The sequence below is a fragment of the Equus przewalskii genome, chromosome 26, assembly GCF_037783145.1.
Source record: "Equus przewalskii isolate Varuska chromosome 26, EquPr2, whole genome shotgun sequence".
Taxonomy (NCBI): Eukaryota; Metazoa; Chordata; class Mammalia; order Perissodactyla; family Equidae; genus Equus; species Equus przewalskii.
The window spans coordinates 6,876,200-6,897,419 of record NC_091856.1 but is presented as its reverse complement, the minus strand read 5'-3'; the positions used below and the strand labels follow the sequence as shown (position 1 = coordinate 6,897,419).

Sequence of the window (21,220 nt, the reverse complement as noted above, 5' to 3'; positions counted from 1 at the left end):
AGATTTTAGAAGGGTGGAAAAAATTTGAAGTGGTCATTGATGATAAGGGGAGAGAAAGTATGTGATTTTCCCCAGCCAAGCTTAGGAGAGATGGATAAAATAGAGGCAGACACCAGAGAGACAACCTGGAGCAGGGGTGCTTAAGAGAAGGAAGTTAGGAGCCTTTTCTCTCAGACTGGGAAAAAAAACTAACCCTGCTACTACTCACCTTCTGCAAAGGAGTTCTAAGAGAGGTGGCCTCTTAAGAAAGTGGGGGCAAAGTGGAGTCTTTGCTTTCTGAGTAGCCAATGTGACTTGAGGTAACCTAAATTCAGATTTTCTCAAATCTGCCATAACTTCTTACCATATGCATGCTGGCAAATGGTTGACTGATTTGATCACCATTTTGCAATTCCCATGAGATAACCGATTCGAGTAATGATCATCAATGAATGTTAAAACCTTTGGGTGAAAGGTTGGCGGGGTCAGGATATTCACAGTCTTAAAGTTAACTTATCAACTATGAATGAAAGAAAATAACTTAATAATGGAGAGATCTAGCAGGTACCACCTTCACCAGGTGATCAAATCTAGCCTCACCAATGGTGGGACAGCTTTCTACCACGGGGCTCCTGAAATGATGTAATGAGAGGCAGGTGATCTTATCTACATGATCGTCTTGCCAAAGAAGTTTAACCTGAATCTAATCACAAGGAAGTAATCAAATCCAGAATGTGGGGCACATTGATGAGGCCTGGACTTTACAAGAAATTTAATGTAATGAAAAACAAAAAGGGAGAGAGGTTTGTTCTAGATAAAATTACACTAAAGAGACAAAAGAAGCAAATGCAATAAACCTTGATTGGATCCGAGAAAATAAACAGCAATAAAAGACATTCATAAGACAACTGGAGAAATTTGAATGTGGACTACATATAGATGATATTACTGTGTTAATATTGATTTACTTAGTTGTGATAATGGGATTATGGTGATGCGGGAGAATGTTCTTATTCTCAGTACATGCATGCTGAAGGATTTAGAGGTGAGGTGTCAGAATGTCTGCAACTTTTATTTTTCTTTGGTGAGGAAGATTCGCCCTGAGCTAATATCTTTTGCCAATCTTCCTCCTTTTTTTTTAGCTTCAGGAACACCAGCCCTGAGCTTACATCTGTGCCAGTCTTCCTCTACTTTGTATGCAGGATGCCTCCACAGCACGCCTGATGAGTGGAGTAGGTCCGTGCCTGGGATCCAAATCTGTGAACCCAGGCTACTGAAGCAGAGTGCATGGAACTTTACCCCTCGGCCATGGGGCCGGCCCCTGCAACTTTCTTTTAAGCGGTTCAAAGAGAGAGAGAAAAGCAAGCAGTTAACAATTGGTAAATCTAGGTGAAGGGTGAAAAAGAAAAAGATTAAGAAAAACCTCAATGCAGTCTATTTCTTCATTACTTCATCAAACTTTTTTCTGCCACGACCTTGGATAGCTTTATGCTTATAAGTATAAACTGTGCTTCTTAATGTGCTAAATTAGATTGAAATCTTTAAAAGCATCATAGCAAGAAAATTGCTCTGCAAAGCTTTTTAGACATAAAAGACTTCTAATTTGTGTAGGAGTATAGGTGAAGATAATGGTAAAGTGAGAGAGAGCCATGAAATATTAAAAAGAACACTTTCCTGGGAGTCAGAAGACCTTCGGGTCCAGCTCCTAACTACTGAAGATGTCAGTTTCCGCATCAGTCAAGTGGGGCTAATGGTATCACATGCATCATCCTGCTGTACAGGTACAGGAGAAACAGGATGTGAAAAAGGCTTTACAAACTGGAAATGGATATGCAAGGGGAGGGATGCCACGATGATGTCCTCTTAGCAGTAGTTCTCGAACTTTATCATACCTTACAAGCAACTGAGAAACTTGTTAAAAGTGCAGATTCCCAGCCCTACCCTCAGAGATTCTGATTCAGTAGGTCAGGGTTGGGGCCCAGAATTTACTTTGTGAAAGCAACCCAGGTTCTCTGGTCCAACGGATTTGAAAACCACACGTGGAGAACTGCCTTGGAGGTGCTGTGATCTAACATCCTTGCTACTCAATGTTTGGTATGGACCGGCAACATCACTGGTACCTGGGAGGTTGTTAGGAATACAAAATCTGGCCCCACTCCAGACTTGCTGGATCAGAAGCTGCATTTGTAACAAGATGCCCAGGTGATTCCTATGCACATTAACGTTGAGAAACACTAATCTAAATGGCAAGACTGAGTGGTGACCTCTCTTTTTTGCCCTGGTCACTAACTCTCAGCTTGCCATCAGACAGAACTGGGGTGGCACCTTTGTGTTGCTGACACCTTTACCCTCACTTACCTCTTCTCTCTGCTTCTCTTTGTTTCTAGCTCCTCAGTCCTAGCAGATTTTGATAAACATAACCAGCCAATCAAAGTGCTTGTTTTCTCCCACGCCATAAACAGACTAACTGAAGCATACGGACTTGGGATCCAAATCTAGTTAACCTAGGTCTGTGATTTTTTTGTTTTTATTATGGTGAAACAACATAAAATTTACCATTTTAACCATTTTAAGCCAACGGTTCAGTGATGTTAAGTATATTCACACTGTGCAACGATCTCCAGAACTTTTGGTACGTGATTTTGAATACGTCACTTAACCTCTCCAAGCTTCATTTCATTATCTTTAAAATATGGATAATATTACCCACTCTTGCAGAGTATTTTAAGAATTAAATGAAATAATAAACGAACGTCCCTAGGACCCATAGAAGATGTTCAATAAATGCTAATCTTCTTCCTTCCTTCCATTTGAAGTAGGTTTTCAGACAGCCCTGGATGTTTACAACAGATATCATCTGCTGAAATCTACTGATAAGAATTTTAAAAGCATATACAAAAATCTACATATTCGGGGCACATTATTGCCTTAGAACAGGGCAATTTGTAAAACAGAAGTATTCTATAATCTATAGAATTGGGCAATTTGAAACAGCTAAAGTAAACAGCAGCCAATTACATTTTGTTGGGAAAATTACATTTTGGGAAGCAACAACCCTTTTGTGCCCATTATATAGAAATTCTTGTATTGACTATATTGTTTTATAAACAGCTTAAGTACAATCATTATGTGAATATCAGTAACTTTCACAAATAGTGCTTTCAACCTTGAGGCTGATCCACTTGATGTAGCATTTGAATTCCGTTTGTGTACACACTATCTTTAAAGGAGAATGCTAACGTGAAAACTTGGGTTATATGCAGTGAATTGAAAAGATCAGTTTAACTTCAGAATTAGGCTAATTAGAACAGGGAAAAAGAATTTAGAGATCCTCTCCTCCAACTCCCTTATTTTATAAAAAAGGAAATTAAATTAATATCCAGAGAGACCTAGTAACTCGTGCTCAATCATATGACGAGCTACTAGCAAAGCTGGGACCAGAGCCCAGGTTCCAGGAGTGTGCCCTGGTGTCACTTCACCTTGAAGAATGAGTGACACTTCAACAGCTAAGGTGATGGGAAGGGGTTGTAGAGAGGCCTCCGGGTAGAGGGATCAACAAAAGTAATTTCACAGAGTCTGGCTCTGAAACCGAGAGACTGATCGGTGTGTTGAGGAGTGTTCTGGAGTGGCGAAGCAGGAAGGAGAGATTAAGATGAGTTTTGTGATGGGAGAAGAGAGTTTTGGACTCTCTTGTAACACAGAATATTGGAAGAGAGGTTTAAGGATTTTGGGGGGTTTTGATTTTACAGTTTAATGTGGCTCTTCCATATTTGTATTGTCATGTAGTCAATATAGGTATCTTGGGAAGTAGCTGTTTTACAGATGATGGTCTAATATTCAGGAGATTATGTTCTTTGCAAAGCAAAGGTTTGAACTCAGGCTCTGAATAGAAAGGCTGTGTATTCTGATTCTTAACAGCAGGTGCTCCGGGGCCAGGCGCTTTGGGTTCAAATCTCTCTGGCCCCATTTAGAAGCCATATGACCTTGAAAGACAAAAATGATGACTAAAACGCATAGTGTTTGTGTGCCGGGCTCTGTTCTAAATACATTGAACTAAATATATATTACTCATTTAATCCAACATCCATTGACATTTATTTTATTATTATCATTATTTTAAAGCCTCCCTACCCCCCCCAAAAAAAGAGAGAGGGGAAGGAAAGAAGAAGAAAGGTGTCTCAGTTGAAGATGAGGAACAGGGGTACATTCCCCCAGATTCCCTGTTCCTCGATTTATAATATAATCTCAACTCCTTGGTACCCCACTATTAGTTCCCTTCCCACTTGTGATACTGTGGTAGATTAGACCATTGTGCAAAAATATTCACCTTCTTAGGAGGAGTCTACTTCCCTCCCCTTGACTCTGGGCTCAGCCACGTGACTTGCCTTGGCCAAGGAGCTATTAGGCTATATAACCCCGAAACTTGAAATGTGCTTCTACAGTTTGGCTTGCCCTCCTGTACTTCTGCCATCACAATGAGAAGAGCTTCTGCTGGGTAGCTCTTGCCCCTTCAGCCTAGGGCTCAGTGTGGCCACATAAGAGCAGATCTGCCCCAACTACCCCCAGATTTCCCAATGGCTGAGTGACTGGAGCAACCGCCCTCTAGTCCTGCAGAAAGTCGAATACCAGCCCATCCAAAGACCCTCTTTGAGACTCAAGGATAAAGATTTAGATCCGTATGCACCTCACCAGCAGAGCACCAGCCTCTGAGTTTCTTTCTTGGTTACTCTGGAAGCTGAACCATATGATGGGACAGAAAAAGAACTGGAATCTTACCTTGCTACTTACAGTATTTCTAGTATGACAAGTATCCGTTTGGTTAAAATAACCAATTTCTTAAAAACAGGGTTTGCAATTTTTTCCCCAACAAACCCATAAAAGAGAAAACTCAGACCAAAACTTATTAAGTCTCTTGGAAGTCTCCAGGAGTTAAGAAAGGGAGCCCATGTTGACGGATAGAGACCCCTTCACTTTGAGCCCTTTAATGAACATACACGGTTAGTCTCCTCCCCCCACACTGGCAGTGCTGTAAGGACATTTTTCAAGCGGAACTAGAGCTTCTGATCCTCTCCCTCAGAAGTAGCGGGATCACCATTTTGTCCATTCCAATCAGTGGCAACCGTGAGAGAACCTTCACACCCAATCTGGGCATCTGGATAATGGAGAAACCAGTTTTCCACCTAATGATGATAAACTGCTCTGTAAGGTTGATACTCGGCTTGTAAATCCAACAATTATATTGGGTAAGAGGTTCGATAGATATGTTCTTTAAAAATCTTATGTAAATCACCCTTCTATAAATTGAATCTCATTCCAAATGAACCAGAGGGCTGTTTAAGAAAATGCCATGTTGAAACTTTTCACAAGGGAAATAATCACACTCTTGTATTTGTTATGGAAGTTTTCTCTACTAGGTGGTCCTAAACCATGATATACCTGGGGTACTTCCCCTGCAGGGCAGCATCTCTACGGGAGGACATTCATATCACAATGACAACAGTAATGTTAAAATGCTTTACATGACTCTTTATTTCAAAAGTGCTTTACTAACATAGACTAACCTTCACAACATTCAAGGGAGGTAGATAAGTATTACACACCACTTTCACAGATGGATAAACTGAGGCAGAGATTAGTAAACTGTGTTGAAGGGCATAATATATGGCACAATTAGGAAAAGAACTTGTTGCAGTCACAGATCACTGGCGACCTTTCCCATGACTTCTGAGTCCCACCAACACAAAAGTCGCAGATGCAGCACGGAAGCAAGTCTAAGGCCACACTTCACCTTGTTGAGACCAGATGTTGAATATGCTGTCCTTTGGCAAATATTTCCCTCACATACATTCTCACATGACCCCACCTCTAAAACAGAGGAGAGTGGGAGCTGTTGTGGGTACAGAAGGAAGGGTTGGAGGAACGGGGCTGGGAGGGAAGAAGACAGAACAGAAAACATGAACTGATAGCAAAACAAGGGCAAGGGAGAAGAGGAGGATGAGCTGGGAAGCAGCCCAAGAGAAAGGAAAGCCACAGCAGACAAGAAGTGTTATTCCATTTGAAAAGCTCAGACATCTAGAAATGTTATTAAAAGGGTAATTCTTAGCAATGACATTACAGAGCCACTCTTCATGGCTTCGCCAAATATAATTATCAGGTCCTGCTGACATTCCCAGGAGGCAGACGCATTCCTTTCCCCTGGTCCAGACCACATACTGATGTAATTGACCTGACACTGCAGAGGCTGTTGACAACTCTAATGCACTCTTCCACCATGCCACCTCTCTTTCTCTGTTCTCATTCTTAAAAAAAAAAATGGGGGGAAAGCCAGTGCATTTTAAGATTCTCCCTGAAAAATTCTTAAAATATTTCCTACATGTTTGATGCATAATAGGGTAGGGTTCCATGTTTGATTCTGTAAAGAGGTTGTAATAGGCATACATGGGGATTAACAGTCCCTGTCAGTCAATGCTCCTTTATATAACATGGGACATTTTAAAAAAACATGAAATTTGTGGATGCCAATCGTCTAGAAAAGAATTGAAGCTTGAGGTAAAGAAATAATCTTTTCTGATCTTTCTAGCGTGAAGCCATTATAAGAGATGGTCACTGACGCACCACCAGCTGCGATGGAGACACTGATGGCAGAGGCAGCACCAAATGAGTGGGTGACAAGGACCCAGCAGGGAGCAGCTGGAGTCAGATGAAAAGGTGGAAGAGGCAGCACAGGCAGCTGACGAGGCAGAAGTCAGAGAGAAAAGGTGACAGCCAAAGAGGAGATGGGAGGAGGCGCTAGAGTTTGAGGCCGAGTGGGAAGCAATTGCACTAGTTTGTGGCTAGGCCTCTCCTAGGATGGGTCAGAGCCAGAAATGCATCCTTTCTTCCATTATTTCAACCGGCAGCATCATTCTTTCAGGCATCTAGCTGTACAACTTTACCCCTCCTCTCCAACAAAAGCAATCAGCTGCCAAGCCTGCCTGATTCCACTTCTGCAATGCCCTTCGCATTGGTCTCCCTCGTTTTTACTTGTCTCCTCTAGCTCCTCCTCTCCTCTCATCCTAACCAGGGCCAACCTTCCCAACTCGTCTATCAGACTCCAGTCTTCTCGAAACTGTTTCATCCTCTAATCTTCCTCCTGGAGCAGTTTTGATCATGTTACTGCCCAACTTGGAAACTCCTGTGTGTCACTGCCTCTCAATTCTGTGTCTCAGCATCTTGAATCTTCAACAGGACCTTGCATCTTGCAAAGATCCTCTCCTTTCCAAATTTCCACCTGCCAAAATGCCAACCGTAAGGACTTGGCTCAAATGCCACCTCCTCCAGCAGGCCTTCCTTCAAGCTTCTTAGCTCTCTGCTCTGAGCTACATATACACTTGAAGACACACACTGACCAAGTATATGACAGCTGTGTACAAGCCTTACCTCCCCTACTGGGCTGTGTCCATGATTTGGCAGGGTGGAGTATGGTGAACTGTGTCTCAGTATTTATCTGTCAATTCTCTAGAGCACCAACCAAGAAATGGTTATTGCCTTTCCACCTCAGGTAAGGAACTGCTCAAAAGTGAAATGAGTTGGGATGTACCTGTTCATGAATGGAGGCATTCCAAGTCCCTGCAGATGTGATCTGGCTCTCAGGGTAAAACAAACCCATGGTATAGCTTTGAGGGATGAGGCAGGGGCAGGGGCAGGCAGGGCCCCTCATTTTCGAGTCAAGAGACCTGGGACTGAGGTTCTGCTTTGCCATTCACTAGCTATGGGCCTGGTGCCATGTAGTTCTTCTCTGAGCATCATTTCCTCACTTCTGCATGACCTCACAGGATTCCAGACCAACTGAGACACATTTGTGAACTCTACACCAGTGATTCTCAATCCCAATTACGTATCATAATCCCCCATAAAGCTTTGAAAAATATAGAGGACCAGGCCTCAACCTTAGTCAAGTGAATCAGAATCCTCAGGGAGTGGGACCCAGTGGGACTAATTCGTTATAAAATAGTCTTTCTAATGCATAGCCACGGTTGAAAACTACTGTTATAAACTCATAAATACCATTGACAGTAGAACGAGATGCTTTAGGCTGCTGGTTTAATTATCCTTTATTTGTTCAGTTAGGAATTAGTTCGATGCTTTTATAGTTCCATTATGTGTCTGAGCATTTTTTTGCATTGTTCTACATTGTTGTCTGTGTGCTTAAGTGGTAAATTCTGAGGGAAACCAATATCCGGCACACTGCTGTACACAAAAACGTACCTAACCCAATTTTATTTTTTTTCGTAAAAACTTCACAGGGTCCTCTAAAACCTTGCTACACAGAACTGTGGTGATCAGACTAATAGAACTGGCAAAACCTGGGAGCTTACAGGAAACGCAAACTCTGAGGCCCCACTTCAGAATCTGCATATTAACAAGATTTCCAGATGGATCCATAGAGGAAGCAATGGCAAACTTTTATCTGTTCACATCTGTGTTGAGGGCCTGCTGGTCCCCAGCCGAATTCCAAGCGTGTAGAAGGGCATGGAGAGTCCAGCTGTCTCCCATAAACCATTTAAGCTTGGGACTTGATCCAGATGCTTCTTCTCTAAAGGGTCCATTTGGTAAAAACTAAGTTAAGAACACAAATCCTTACAAAAGGATCCTTCCTTTCAAAGATGACTAGTCTTCACAGGCTTCCTTTAAATAACCAGTTCCTCTAAGATATTTAAAATATCAGTGTATAAAGTAAATTGAGACTCACTTAAGTTTTATGCAGTGCATAAATAATGAGTATATATGTACTCTACTGGACTTATGGTCCCCAGGACCCAAATTCCAAAATTATGAAGGAGGGAGGCTTAGCCAATGCAGTAAACACTTGCTCCCTGTTGACCCATGCCCTCCGGGCAATTATGATGTCAGCAGTACCCATCCAAGACTCTGCAGACCACACCACAGTCAAGGAGTCGTAGCAGATTCTGAAAATTATCTAGACCAACTCCCTTGTTTTATGGACTGGAAACAATGTGGCCATGGACTAAAAGGAGTTACCCAAGGTCACAGAGCACTTGAGGCAGAACCAAGTTCAGAATTCAGGCCCTGACTCCTAGTCCTACACTCCCTATATAGCCTCTACCACACATCCCCCTCCTTCCCCGCCACATGGCCTTCAAATTTCATTCTCAGAAATTGCTGACCTGCCTTGCCACTGAAGCGTCCCTTTGCTTCTTCCGGCTACTGCTGTGCCCAAGTCCCAAGGCTGTTTTTAACAGTAGGCTACAGGAGAAGCCATCTCACAGCTCAATCAGAATATCCATTTATCAATCCATGCTTCCAAACATATTGGTAATGGATTCTTAAAAAGCTCAATGCTAACTGTGTAATGCAAACGACATAGCATCACTATTAGCTAGCACCATGAGCATGGTGAGGGAAGGGCCTTAGGTGGCTAAGGACGAAAAACAAGGGGAAATGATGAACTCAGTAGTACAAAGTTGGGAGGAAACTACAGAGGGAAAAGGCAAAAACTGGAGCACAGTGTGGGAGGCAGCACCTTTGAGAAACATACACAGTGTGACTATAAAATTGCAAGTCTTTTCTTTTAATAAAACAAACATGACAGAATGCAGAACTCTAAATGAACATTTCTCCCTCAAAGTGGTTACATCCTTAGTTCCAATGTTGGAGACATTATTTGAAACTCCTCTTTGGGGAAAGGAAGGCCTTACAAGGCAGTTTTGAGCCACATTAGAAAATATCCTTCCATACGCTGGGCTGTTGAAAAACAGAAAATCCACACTCAAGGGACACTGAAAAAATGAAAAAGGTGCTGCAGCTCTCATGGAGGTTCCCTAAAGACCTCTAGCGAGTTCTGAGCAACAGCTTCACCACCAGAGACACGTGTGGCCTCCCGGGATGGCCACTTTCAATGGGAGGGCATTCATTTGGATAGAAAAGTTCTGATGTCTATTAAAAAAAAAATCAGCCACACTCCTTTATAGTCACACTTGCATTTGGTTAAAAAATACAACAATAACACTCACACATGGTTCTTGTAGGAATTCTAATTAAGAGACATTACATTCAGAATTATAGCACGCATGGTGATCATTTTCAGAAGACTCTAACAGCTTCTTTGCCACTTAAGGGGTACATAGGGTGCAGCTGTTTACCTGAATGTATTCTTAAATAAGTGACTACTACCACTCTAATTCTCCTAGTTGTAGCTCTGTTACAGGTTACTGACGGCAAGTTCTTGTTCCAGACTTTCTTTGCCAACACAGATTAATTACAAGGGAGCCGCCCCCACAGTCTTAGGGTGAATTGGGAAAGGGCCGGTTAAATGAGGAAACAGGCCATTCCTTGGTAAAAGTTTGCAGTTTTCTTTCCCAATACATCTTCTTTTTATTGAGAACTTCCATTTTTATCCTGTGTTCCTCCTCTGCCATCTCACACTCTCGCTCTATCTGCTGGATTTTGGCCACATGCACCTCATTCATTTGTATCAGCTGCAGTTGTAAGATGGACATTTGTTGATGGTGTTCTTCCTCATGCATCTTTTTTAAAGCACCTTCCTGAGAGGTTTTGCTCCTGTAGTTTTTATTGGCTGTTATTCTGACAGCTGAACACGAGGGTTCAGGTTGAGAGGTCCCCTCACATACTGGAAAATGTATGAACTCTTTCTCATCATCGCACAGTTCTCTATTTGAAACAGCAAATGATTCTGAAAAACAGTAGCAGAAAACATATGTTCAAAGATTTTACAGGCAGAGAGTAAATCAATCCTATTTCCAATGACAGGGTCCCCCATTACAGGATGTATCTGAAATAGCATCTGCTCTGGTCTGCGCGTCTACAGGCACCCTTGCCACACCTGACTTTTTAAAAACCCATAAATCAAAAGCAATTTTCCCTTAAGAAGTAATGGAAAAGGGTTTCATCATGTCATTTCTAGAACTGCGACCTACGAGAAGAGTGGTCAGAGACTGCGCTTATGAAGAATTGGTGACCTTGGTACGTTGAGGTAAGTTCCAAACTGAAGTGTGCACAACTCCAAATGAACACTCACAGTACGAGGCCAACACATGGGCTTTCACATTAAGTTCTCCCTCAGTCTCATCTCCCTTTCTCAGCTTCTCATTCAGCCAGGAGCACTTGTTCGACCTCCACAAAGGGGGCCGTTGCTCTGTTTCCTGGTCCCAGGTCTTGGCCCTAACCCTGGATAGCCATCTTACAAACGTCCTCCCTGGAAAGATGAGTGTCCCTGGCTTAACTTCCTCGCCACACCATTTCTCTTCAACCTCCTACATCTGATTGTTACCTCCATCTGGGCACGGCCATCTGGGGGTCAATATTCAGATCTCAAAGACACTTTTCAAGGTCCCTCTTATGTAACCTCTCCCTTGCATGTGACAAGTCCTTCTTGAAATTTCTTTCCTCTATTAGCTTCTGATCCATTGCTCTCTCCTAAGTTTTCTACAGCCTCCTCTCTGATTGCTCCTTCTAAGGTCTCCTTTAAGGACTCACACTTGCTCCACCCACCTCTTACCTCTTCATGTTCCCCTGGGGTTCCTATCTTTGGCTCTGTATTCAGTCCACCATAAGTAACCCTCATAATCTGGTTCCAAACTTCCTTTATCTTTCTTCCCTCACTCTTCAAAACACTCTGTGCACCCATCAATCCTACCACAAACTACTCACATTCGTAAAGACCACGTTTTTCTCCATAATTCTTGAGCCTGAAGTTGGGCTCAGTATTCGTCCTCCCCCCACTCTCTCAAACACATACTCTCCTCTGGTCTCTCTTTTTCAACCTCCGCCCAAATCCTACTTCATTCAGGGTCAATGCCACCTGCTCAGTGACACTTCAGCTCTCCTCTTTCTCTATAGGGACTCTTCTGTTACAGCACTTAACGCACACTAATATTATTTTGGGACCATGCCTTATTCATTTCCTTTATCCTTGGGACGAGTTACCTTATTTGGTACACAGTGGGTAAATATTTATTGGCTGAAGCTTTGAACACAAGCAGAAAAGAGCTTACAGATACAAAATGATGCCACTGTTGGTGGCGCCATGTTTGCACTTGTATTTTTATAGGGCAATAACACTAGCATCAATTCGAGAGTTTCAACAAGGAAACCACTAACTCCACTAACCAATGGAGTCTTCTAGCTGTGTTTCCAAGGCTTTCTTGGAAAGCTTTACATTTCCAATAATGAGAATTGTTTCCTTGGAGAAAAATATCAATTTATTAACAGAGGTGATTACATTATTACGTCCACCCCATTATTCCAGAAGATGGGATGCCGGGAATAATGGCTACTGGGGGAAACCTAGCTCTGTTAATAAAAGGAAATGGCTATTGTTTAGCTTATTTCACTCCAAGGGGTTAGGTAACAACCATAACTAGTCCCTAAGTAAGAGTAAAGAAAGGTAAAAATCTTACTTTTGAAAGAAAAGGTTAAAAGTACTTCTGTGTCATCCAGAGATAATGGAAATAACTCCCTAGGAATCCTCCCCAACTCCAACAGCTCTAGCCTCGATTAAACATTCTTCCTTCACGCTCCCACTGCCTCCCGAGCCCACTCTGGCAGAGCACTTGGTGGTTTAACTACCTCCCCTTCAGGTCTCTGAATAGTTTGCAGACAGAGACTGCTTCCTGTTCACCCTCATGGAGAACTCAGCACAGGGCCTGGCAGACTGCCTGGCATGTGCGAAATGTGTGTGGGATGAATTGGCTGAAATGGGTCACATCCCTCCCAACACAGCCTGGCTGTGGAAAGAACAGGGCTCTGAGTCGAGAGTCGAGGCACAGGACAAAGGACTGGGCAAGGATTACCACTGAGAATAGGGTCCCTCAGATGTGATCAACTGCAAAGAGGATTACCTCACCCATTTCCTTTCTAGTCTTAGATCTGAAAGTGTCTTCTTTGAAGACAGGACACAACGGACATTTTTTGGAAGCTTCAGCCTCTGTTCTCTTTGATTTCATTCCAAAAGATAGTTCTGGATACTCCTCTGAGTCTTTAAAGTTCATGCCCTCATAATGCCACTTATCTCTGCCAATTTCTAAAAGCTCATTTTTATCTCAACAATTCCAGGCTTTAGAGGCCTGAGGAGGAAGATGATGATGATGGACTGTAGCTAACTAGGCACTGGGCTAGTGCTTTACCGCATTACCTCATTTAATCCTTACAACAACTCTCTGAGGGTGGTATTATTCTAGAAAACCTAAAACAATATCCAAAATCATTTGGCCCATTGAAAGACTCAGGACTCTAGTCCAGGCCTGCATGACTCCAAAATCCAAGCTCAACTACTACCACATCCAGCCTCTCACTACTTCACCTGCTCAGCTGATCACTTATGAAGCTTAAAATGTGCCTCCAAGTTGTATCCACTACAAAACCATCTATTACTAAGTATACGGGTGTATATTCCAAATTTTGGTCTCCAAATTTCTCTCTAGAGCTATGAACATGAAGACAGTATGTTTCATGCCTGGAAACAGAGAAGTGACTCACTTTAAAACTACTCTTTTTAGTTTAAATGTGTGCCAACATACAAATTTTAAAGCAAGCAAGCCGGGTCTCTTAAGAAGACTCTGGCAGAAGCTGGGGCTTCAAACTAGAGAAGCCCGATGGAGCGGTTAATTAACTTTCACACGAGTATTAGCTCCGATGAAGGGAAGCTAAAGTGTTCAGAGGGGGAGAATCGTCTCTAATTGGAAAAAGACTGTCCTGGGAATGTAACCTGCTGCAAACATACACCATGTAATCTCTCTCCCAGGTAAAACAAAGCCACCTGATGTAGAAACAACTCAATTTTGTGCAAAATGGATAGGGAGGCCCAAGGGTGTTCCTGGGAGCGGAGAACACCGTCAAGGGGTATTTTACCACTTGGGCAATTTGAGCAAGTTTAACATCAGCAGGAAAAACCTACCATGGCAGTAAAAGGAAGGGAAAGAAACCATGTACAAGCCAAACCCCAGCTCTTCTCAACGGAACAAAGGAAATAGGGCTGACTGGGAAAATGGATAAATAAGGTGTGGTGCATGCATACCACAGAATATTATGCATCAAGTGAAAGAAACGAATTAGATTTGCACACTGCAATGGGAATAGATCCTAAAAGCATTCTAAGTAAAAAAAGGCCAAAAAAAAAAAAAGGAATGGTATCTATAGCGCAACTTTTAATCTATGTAAATTTAAAATATGTGCACACAAAACGCCAATGCATGCTTTCCAGAACACTGAGAGAACACATAAGCACACTGGAATGATTAGGGTACAGGAAAAAAGAATGACAGTGGTGAATGTAGATAAAAAGGAAATAAACATGTAAGTAGCACAAAAGAGGGGTGTTTCACTGACCAATGGTGCTAGTGTGCCATGAGTGGAAATATAACTCAGTCCCCTGTACTGGAGTCCCCACCCCAAAAGAATAGAATAGGATTAAAGAGTGATAATAATGGAATTTATTAAGAAATGTTTGTGTTAATTATAGCTTTGTGTACCCATGTTTGCGTTACTCAAGTATAGCTTTATAGTAAATAATAGCCTATGAAATTAAATATCAGTTCTCTTAAGATAATTGAGTACTACTTGAAAGCTTAGTTTTCTTAAACATATTTGACATTTAGTCATCCTACCCTCCCGACTACCCCTAGCAAATTTTGTTGGTTCCCCTAGTTTGCTCTGCAAATCTGTTCCCGAAACATAATGGAAGATAAAGCCAAATTATCATATATCATAAATCTGCAGGGTATAAATTGTTTTAATATATTTAAGGGGAAAATACTGGTTTTTTGCAAATACTGTCCTAAGTGTTAAACATAAATTTTAAGACTACTGTGTTCAAATACAGATGTACACCCCAAGAAAGTCATTGACAGAGCTAACAGTATCCAGGGGACAATGATCAAGATGACAAAGTTTAAATCATCTCACAAAAAATAGTTGGAGGGAGGCCTCTAGTGGAATGCTGCTAGGCTCCATCCTGGTTAACAAATTCCAACAAATCTCTGCGTACCTAATTCTGAAACAGGCCCTCCGTGACGTGTTAGAACTGTCCAATAGAAAGATAATACAAGCCACATATAATTTAAATTTTCTCATAGCCACATCAAAGAAGTACAAAAAGGTGAAATTAATTTTAGTGATATATGAAATCATTCCAACATGTGATCAATATAAAAATTATCAGTAAGATATTTTCCGTTCTTTTTTGGGTACTAAGTCTTCAAGATCTGGTGTGTATACTTACAGCACATCTCAATTCAGTCTACCCACATTTCCAGTGCTTACTATCCTCATGTGGCTTGTGGCTACTGTACTGGACAGCACAGAGTTAGAGATGCTAACTAAAGCAACACACACACAGGGCCCATATGTCAAAATACACACAATGGAATGAGAGCCATAACTTTATAGCAGGTTTTCAACCTTATTCCCACCAAGACCCAGAAGGGATGATTGACACTTCTGCCTGTCTTTTTCTTTCTTGAAAGTAAACTGAAATACAAAACAAGTGAGGTGACCTCAAAGCTGTTTTAATGTATAGAAAGAGTTCCAGCACCTTCACTATTAGTGTTAACAGATTACTTTGGAAACTGACAGAGCACCAAGGTTCTCCACGACCCTCCAGAGTTGATCTGGAAACAGGCACAGGGAACACTTGGCTGTCCTTTAATAATCACCAGCAAAAAGAGAAGTCTTATGTGTCGTATATGTACAAACATCCAATTTAAAATACATCTCTTTTTCGAGCGAGTCTCTAGCAATTGTCACTATGGGAAGGACACTGAGAATCCATATGTCTTCCCTTCTTGCTGGAAATTTATAAATTGCGTTTATGCATAAATGAAGCACATCATTTCCTCCAAAAAGAAAGAGAAAAACATTTGTGGAACGAACTTTCTAGATGCTACCCTAGAATTTCAAAATGAGGAAACAAGACTGTCTCCTTAGAATAACCCTATGAAATCAATCCACAATAACCCAGATCAAAGATTTGCAAAGTTAACTGGAAGCAGTCAACCCCAGCATCTTCCCGGGCAACATCTCCCAGGGAGCAGAGGCAATGTGAAAAGCAGGTCTGCTGACTCACCTCCGTCCCTCCCCAGCACCACTCCCTTCACCACCTCACAGACAATGAATGACTCCAAGGCCAGCGAGATGGAGAGAAACTGGCTGAAGCTATAAACATCTCCAAAGACAGGACACTGTCAATCAGCAACGTGCCCCATGTGCCACAGACGTAGGAATGGGGAGGGATAAGAGAGGTGGCAGTGTGCATGGAAACACCGTCTGCTGGGAAGTACTCTGGCTTGGGAACTCAAGAATCAAAATTCAGACACGGGTTCCTACACTAGAAAATGATGTGTGAGGTTCATGACATTAACCACTATGGTTTCCCAACTGGCTCCCTGGACTTAACCTTAGTCAGATGATCAGTAAGCAAACTTCTGATCATAATTTAGGTTCCCAGAATGACGTGCCCACAGGGGGGAAAAAAGTGCTAATCAAAAACGTGTATTCAGTTCACGTGGTTATCTTTTTCAGTCTACACAGGTAACATTCTTGGTTTTAGACCCTTTCTTGAGACTTTTTTTTTTTTTTGGTGAGAAAGATTGGCCCTGAACTCACATCTGTTGCCAATCTTCCTCTTTTTCGCTTGAGGAAGATTGTCTCTGACCTAACATCGTGCCAATCTTCCTCTATTTTGTATGTGGGATGCCATCACAGCATGGCTTGATGAGCAGTGTGTAGGTCTGCATCCAAGATCCAAACCCATGAACCCTGGGCAGCTGAAGCAGACCGTGTGAACTTAACCACTATGCCACCAACTTTTTTTTTTTTTGAGGAAGATTAGCCCTGAGCTAACTGCTGCCAATCCTCCTGTTTTTGCTGAGGAAAACTGTCCCTGAGGTAACATCCACGCCGATCTCCCTCTACTTTATATGTGGCCTACCACATATAAAAAGCCTACCACAGTGTGGCTTTTGCCAAGTGGTGCCATGTCCACACCCAGGATCCGAACCAGTGAACCCCAGGCCACCGAGAAGTAAAACATGTGAACTTAACCGCTGTGCAACCGGGCCGGCCCTGCCCTGCCCCCTGCCAACACTTTTAATTAACCAGTCCCTCAGAGCTCAATCTATTCTGAGGACACTAACTAGTGAACTTCTCATCCTGCAAGCTAAGAATCAGATTTTCCTAGGCAAGTGCTTCCTGGGTCCTTGGAGCACCTTAGCAGCAGCCCTCTGGCCTCCCCAGGAATCTTCCTCTGCTTTAAGGTGTGTCTTCTGCAAACTGCAATGAGTCTTTACATAAACTGGCCATTCCTATCTTAAAAGAGACAGGAATTATTGGCAACTTATCTACATGCATTTCCACCCTCCTCTTGCTGGGAGGCATTTCAATAGTCCCTTAATTCCCCCCTTTTAAAGCTATGACACTATCATTATATCCTCGATTACATGACAGTCTTTTCCTTTCTTAAAAAGTATGTATGACCTATTTTCCTTTTTTCAATGGAAGTATATTAAAACTAAAGTGAATTTTTTCCCCAAATTTCTCAAGCTCGCAAGAGTGCCACAAACCAAAACTGTGGATCACAATATTATAATGGGTAGAAATGCTGGTTTTTAATCTGGGTGAATGCTGAACAGGTGTTTGCCATATTAGTCTCTATACTTAATTCTTAAGTTTGAAATAGTTCCCTATTTTAATGTGGCCTTTTGAGTGGCTTAATGCAGTGTCTTGCACATACGGGTCCTCAAAAATATTTTTTTTTTAAATTAGATTGAGTGAATGAATACAAATCCTTAAGCCACTCTCTTTAATATATTTGAGATAGGCTGAGATAAGCAACTGTTAACTGATAACAACTGAATTAATGTAGCCCCTTATTTTTCCTTATTCTTAAGTGATAAGAGAGTTAAGAGAGCCCCTTTTAATAGACACAAGGATATAACCAAGTGCTTTTGTTTTTATGTGCCGTATGATTTGAATGTCCTATATAATCCAGAGATTTTGAATTGGGAAAGTCAAGTTTGATATCAAAGTTTATTTTTTATCAATTCCCTCAAATTGAGGATTTTAAAATTAGGATGTCAAACTGGTACCCAAGGAGAACATGCAAGCCGGCCTCAGGGACCGATACCTTGGGCTGCCGCCTCCGGGTGGTACTCCGGCTCTTCCTCCGGGGGGCTCTGCAGGAAGTAGAGCTGCTCGGGCAGCATGGTGGCGATCTTCTCCTTGCCCAGGACGTGGGTACTCAGAAGGGGACTGACGCTCCGCTTCACTTTCTCTCTCCTTTCATGGGCCATAATTTTTTTGGTCCGAGCCTTGATGTTCTCCCAGCACTTCTTCAGCTGCTTGAAGTCCCGCAGAGACACGCTGGGCTGAGAGTTGTACTCGTGGGCGAGCGCCTGCCAGGTACGCTGCTTGAGGGCGATAGTCCTGGCATCACTTTTCTTACATTCCAGCACATACTTGTACTTTTCTACTAAAGCCAGCAGGATGCTCTTTTCCAATTCTGAGAAGTATTTGGCAGGTTTTATAATTTCGTTGTTTTGCATTTTCCACTATATTTCTCCTGGCCGTTAGCTATCCTGGAAAAGGAAGTTTGGAACAATAATTACTAACTCCAGCGATAAAAGTGTCAGCAAATCACTTAAGCTTAATCCCTGACTTGAATCCCTTTATCTGAAATACAGTACTTTCTTTTCCATTCATGCTGAATTATGATATTCTCAGGAAAACATTCAGAAGTTACTAAGAATGGATTTGCGTTTTTTTTTAAAAGATTTTATTTTTCCTTTTTCTCCCCAAAGCCCCCCGGTACATAGTTGTATATTTTTAGTTGTGGGTCCTTCCAGTTGTGGCATGTGGGATGCCGCCTCAGCATGGCTTGATGAGCAGTGCCATGTCCGCGCCCAGGATTCGAACCAGCGAAACACTGGGCTGCTGAAACGGAGTGCACACACTTAACCACTCCGCCACGGGGCCAGCCACAAAGAATGGGGTTTTACTTCAAAGCAGACTTTCAAGTAGGTCCTTTGTTGTAGGTCTTGGCCAGTCTATGAATATCTGGTATGTAACAGCAAAAACGGAAAAGTTGAACATCTACATGGAACTCTGTTAATTTATTTTTGCTTAATGTTAAAGAATTGATTGTTCCCCAAATTCATAACTTTAGGCAGTTCTTATACTAAACAGCTTCTCAAAGTTTTGTTATGGCTGAAAACAGAGAAGCCACTGTGTAACCAAATATAACAGATAATGTAAACACTATCAAGATTTCAAAATCATCAAGAAATCACCCCAAAAGATCTGACATTTCCCTCACTGTGTCTGTGACCATGGATAGGTCCATGATCCTAGAGCAACCTGTTTCTCCATCTTTAAAATGAAGGCTTGGAGTCTGTGATCACCAAGGCATAAGGGCCACTTTTAAAAGTGTACAGTCCTACATAAATAATTTATATAATTTCAGGTGAAAAGGCCTGGGTGCTTGAAGATTGAATCCAATGCACCTTTTTACAATTGAGGGAACTAAGGGCCAGTAAGGTGAGGTGAATTACCCAAGATCACAAAGATGGTGACTTGGGAAGTCAAGAACCTGGACTGTCCTAACAGTTGGGTATTCTTTTTTTTTAAACACCAAATAATAGCCATTTTTATTATGCATATTCCTTTAAAGTCTTTGTTCACATATTATAAGTTATCAATTTTACATTATTTAAAATTTGCTGAAATAACATTTTCTCTATTTGTATAGTTACCATAGTCTATATAATACCTTTTAATGTTTTAAATAAAAATTTTACATATTTAATATACATAAATTTGACTTTATATACATATACATAGTGAAATCATTACTACAGTCAAGCTAATTAACATATCATCTCCTCACATAGTTACTTTTTTTATGATGAGAGCACCTGAAATCTACCGTCAGCACATTTCCAGTATTCAATGCAGTATCATTAACTGTAGTCATCACGCCTGTCCATTAGCTCTCCAGACTTATTCATCCTATATAACTGCAACTTTGTACCTTGGACCAACATCTCCTCCCTTCCTCCACCCCCAGCCCCAGTCCCTGGTAACCACTGTTCCACTCTGCTTCTATGAGTTGGAATAGTCTGGTATTCTTACCATCATTTCACAGCCATCTCTTGGGCTGTCACCTTGGGTGACTCCAGACTACTCAACCATGACCCCCTTAGGTCATCTTGCCATCCTCCCACGGCTGAGCCAGCATCTTTCACTCAACGGGTGCTTAGTAAATGTCTTATTCCATTGTGCGTTTTGTGACCCCATACTTTTCCCACATTTTTTAATCACAGGAAGCTTTCTACAAAATTAACCTCTTAAATGTGTTGTGGCAAGGACGTCACTAAGCAACACTGAATTCAGGAATAAAGTGAGCGCTGCATGTTCGCCTTTGCGGAAAGGGCCAATATGCCCCAGTCCTCCTTATGTTCTCCAAGCCTCGGATTTTTCAGAATAGGTAAGCATCAAGATACTGATGATGTAGTCCATTTAAGCTGGCCAACCCATATCAAAAGAACTGGAAACTAACTTGAAAGGAGTCCCATTGGCCAAAAATGGGGCATTTGAACATTGACAAGGGTGAGAGGTACACAGATTCATTAAATTATTCTCTCGGTCTTTGTGCATGTTTGAAACGTTCCATAATAAAAAGTTAGGGAGAAAAAGGCTATGGCTTTTAAAATTACGTAGACTGATTTAAAATCACACTATTGCAAGCCAGCTATTCACATACTATGCCTGGGGAGGGGTTACAGTAGTTGGGAATAGCTAAAATCTGTTAGACTTGAGGCTGGAGGGGACGTGTCAGATCAGAGAGCCTTAAAATTGAGGCCAAGGAGCGTGGGCTTTACACGAGGCAACAGAACCTGATCAGAGTCTCCCACTATGTACCACCTCCTCTGGAAGGTTAAGGTTAGAATGAAGTATCACTGTGATCAGTGTCTCCACACACCAGGCCCCCTGTCTCACGCTCATCGTGGGCACATCAGTATCAGAGATCGAGAGATTCAGAAAGAAGTCAACAGTGGTTCGACCCTCAGGTCTTGAGCAAAGCTAAACGAGGGTAAATTTATCTTTGAGGATGTGTCCTGGCACCCTGAATTCCCAGGCCTGTGCTTCAATCATGTTGCTCTAATGTCCCTACAAAGACACCCAATCCAGGCCCTTTCTTCCCCAAAGATCCAAAATTAATTTTTCCCCT

General features: G+C 42.0%; 1 protein-coding gene across 5 annotated transcripts in view; it reads right to left on the bottom strand.

Moving 5' to 3' along the window:
• Positions 1-5,484: 5,484 nt before the first annotated feature.
• MSANTD3 (Myb/SANT DNA binding domain containing 3) overlaps positions 5,485-21,220 on the bottom strand; it is a 36,298-nt gene continuing 20,562 nt past the window's right edge. For all 5 annotated transcript variants that reach the window (XM_070595289.1, XM_070595290.1, XM_070595286.1 and 2 more), the window contains 2 exons: positions 18,119-18,569; positions 5,485-10,672 (listed from right to left, as the gene is read on the bottom strand). In XM_070595289.1, coding sequence (XP_070451390.1) covers positions 10,263-10,672; positions 18,119-18,536 — 828 coding nt within the window. In that variant the 5' untranslated portion in view covers positions 18,537-18,569 and the 3' untranslated portion in view covers positions 5,485-10,262. The remainder of the gene's footprint in view (positions 10,673-18,118; positions 18,570-21,220) is intronic.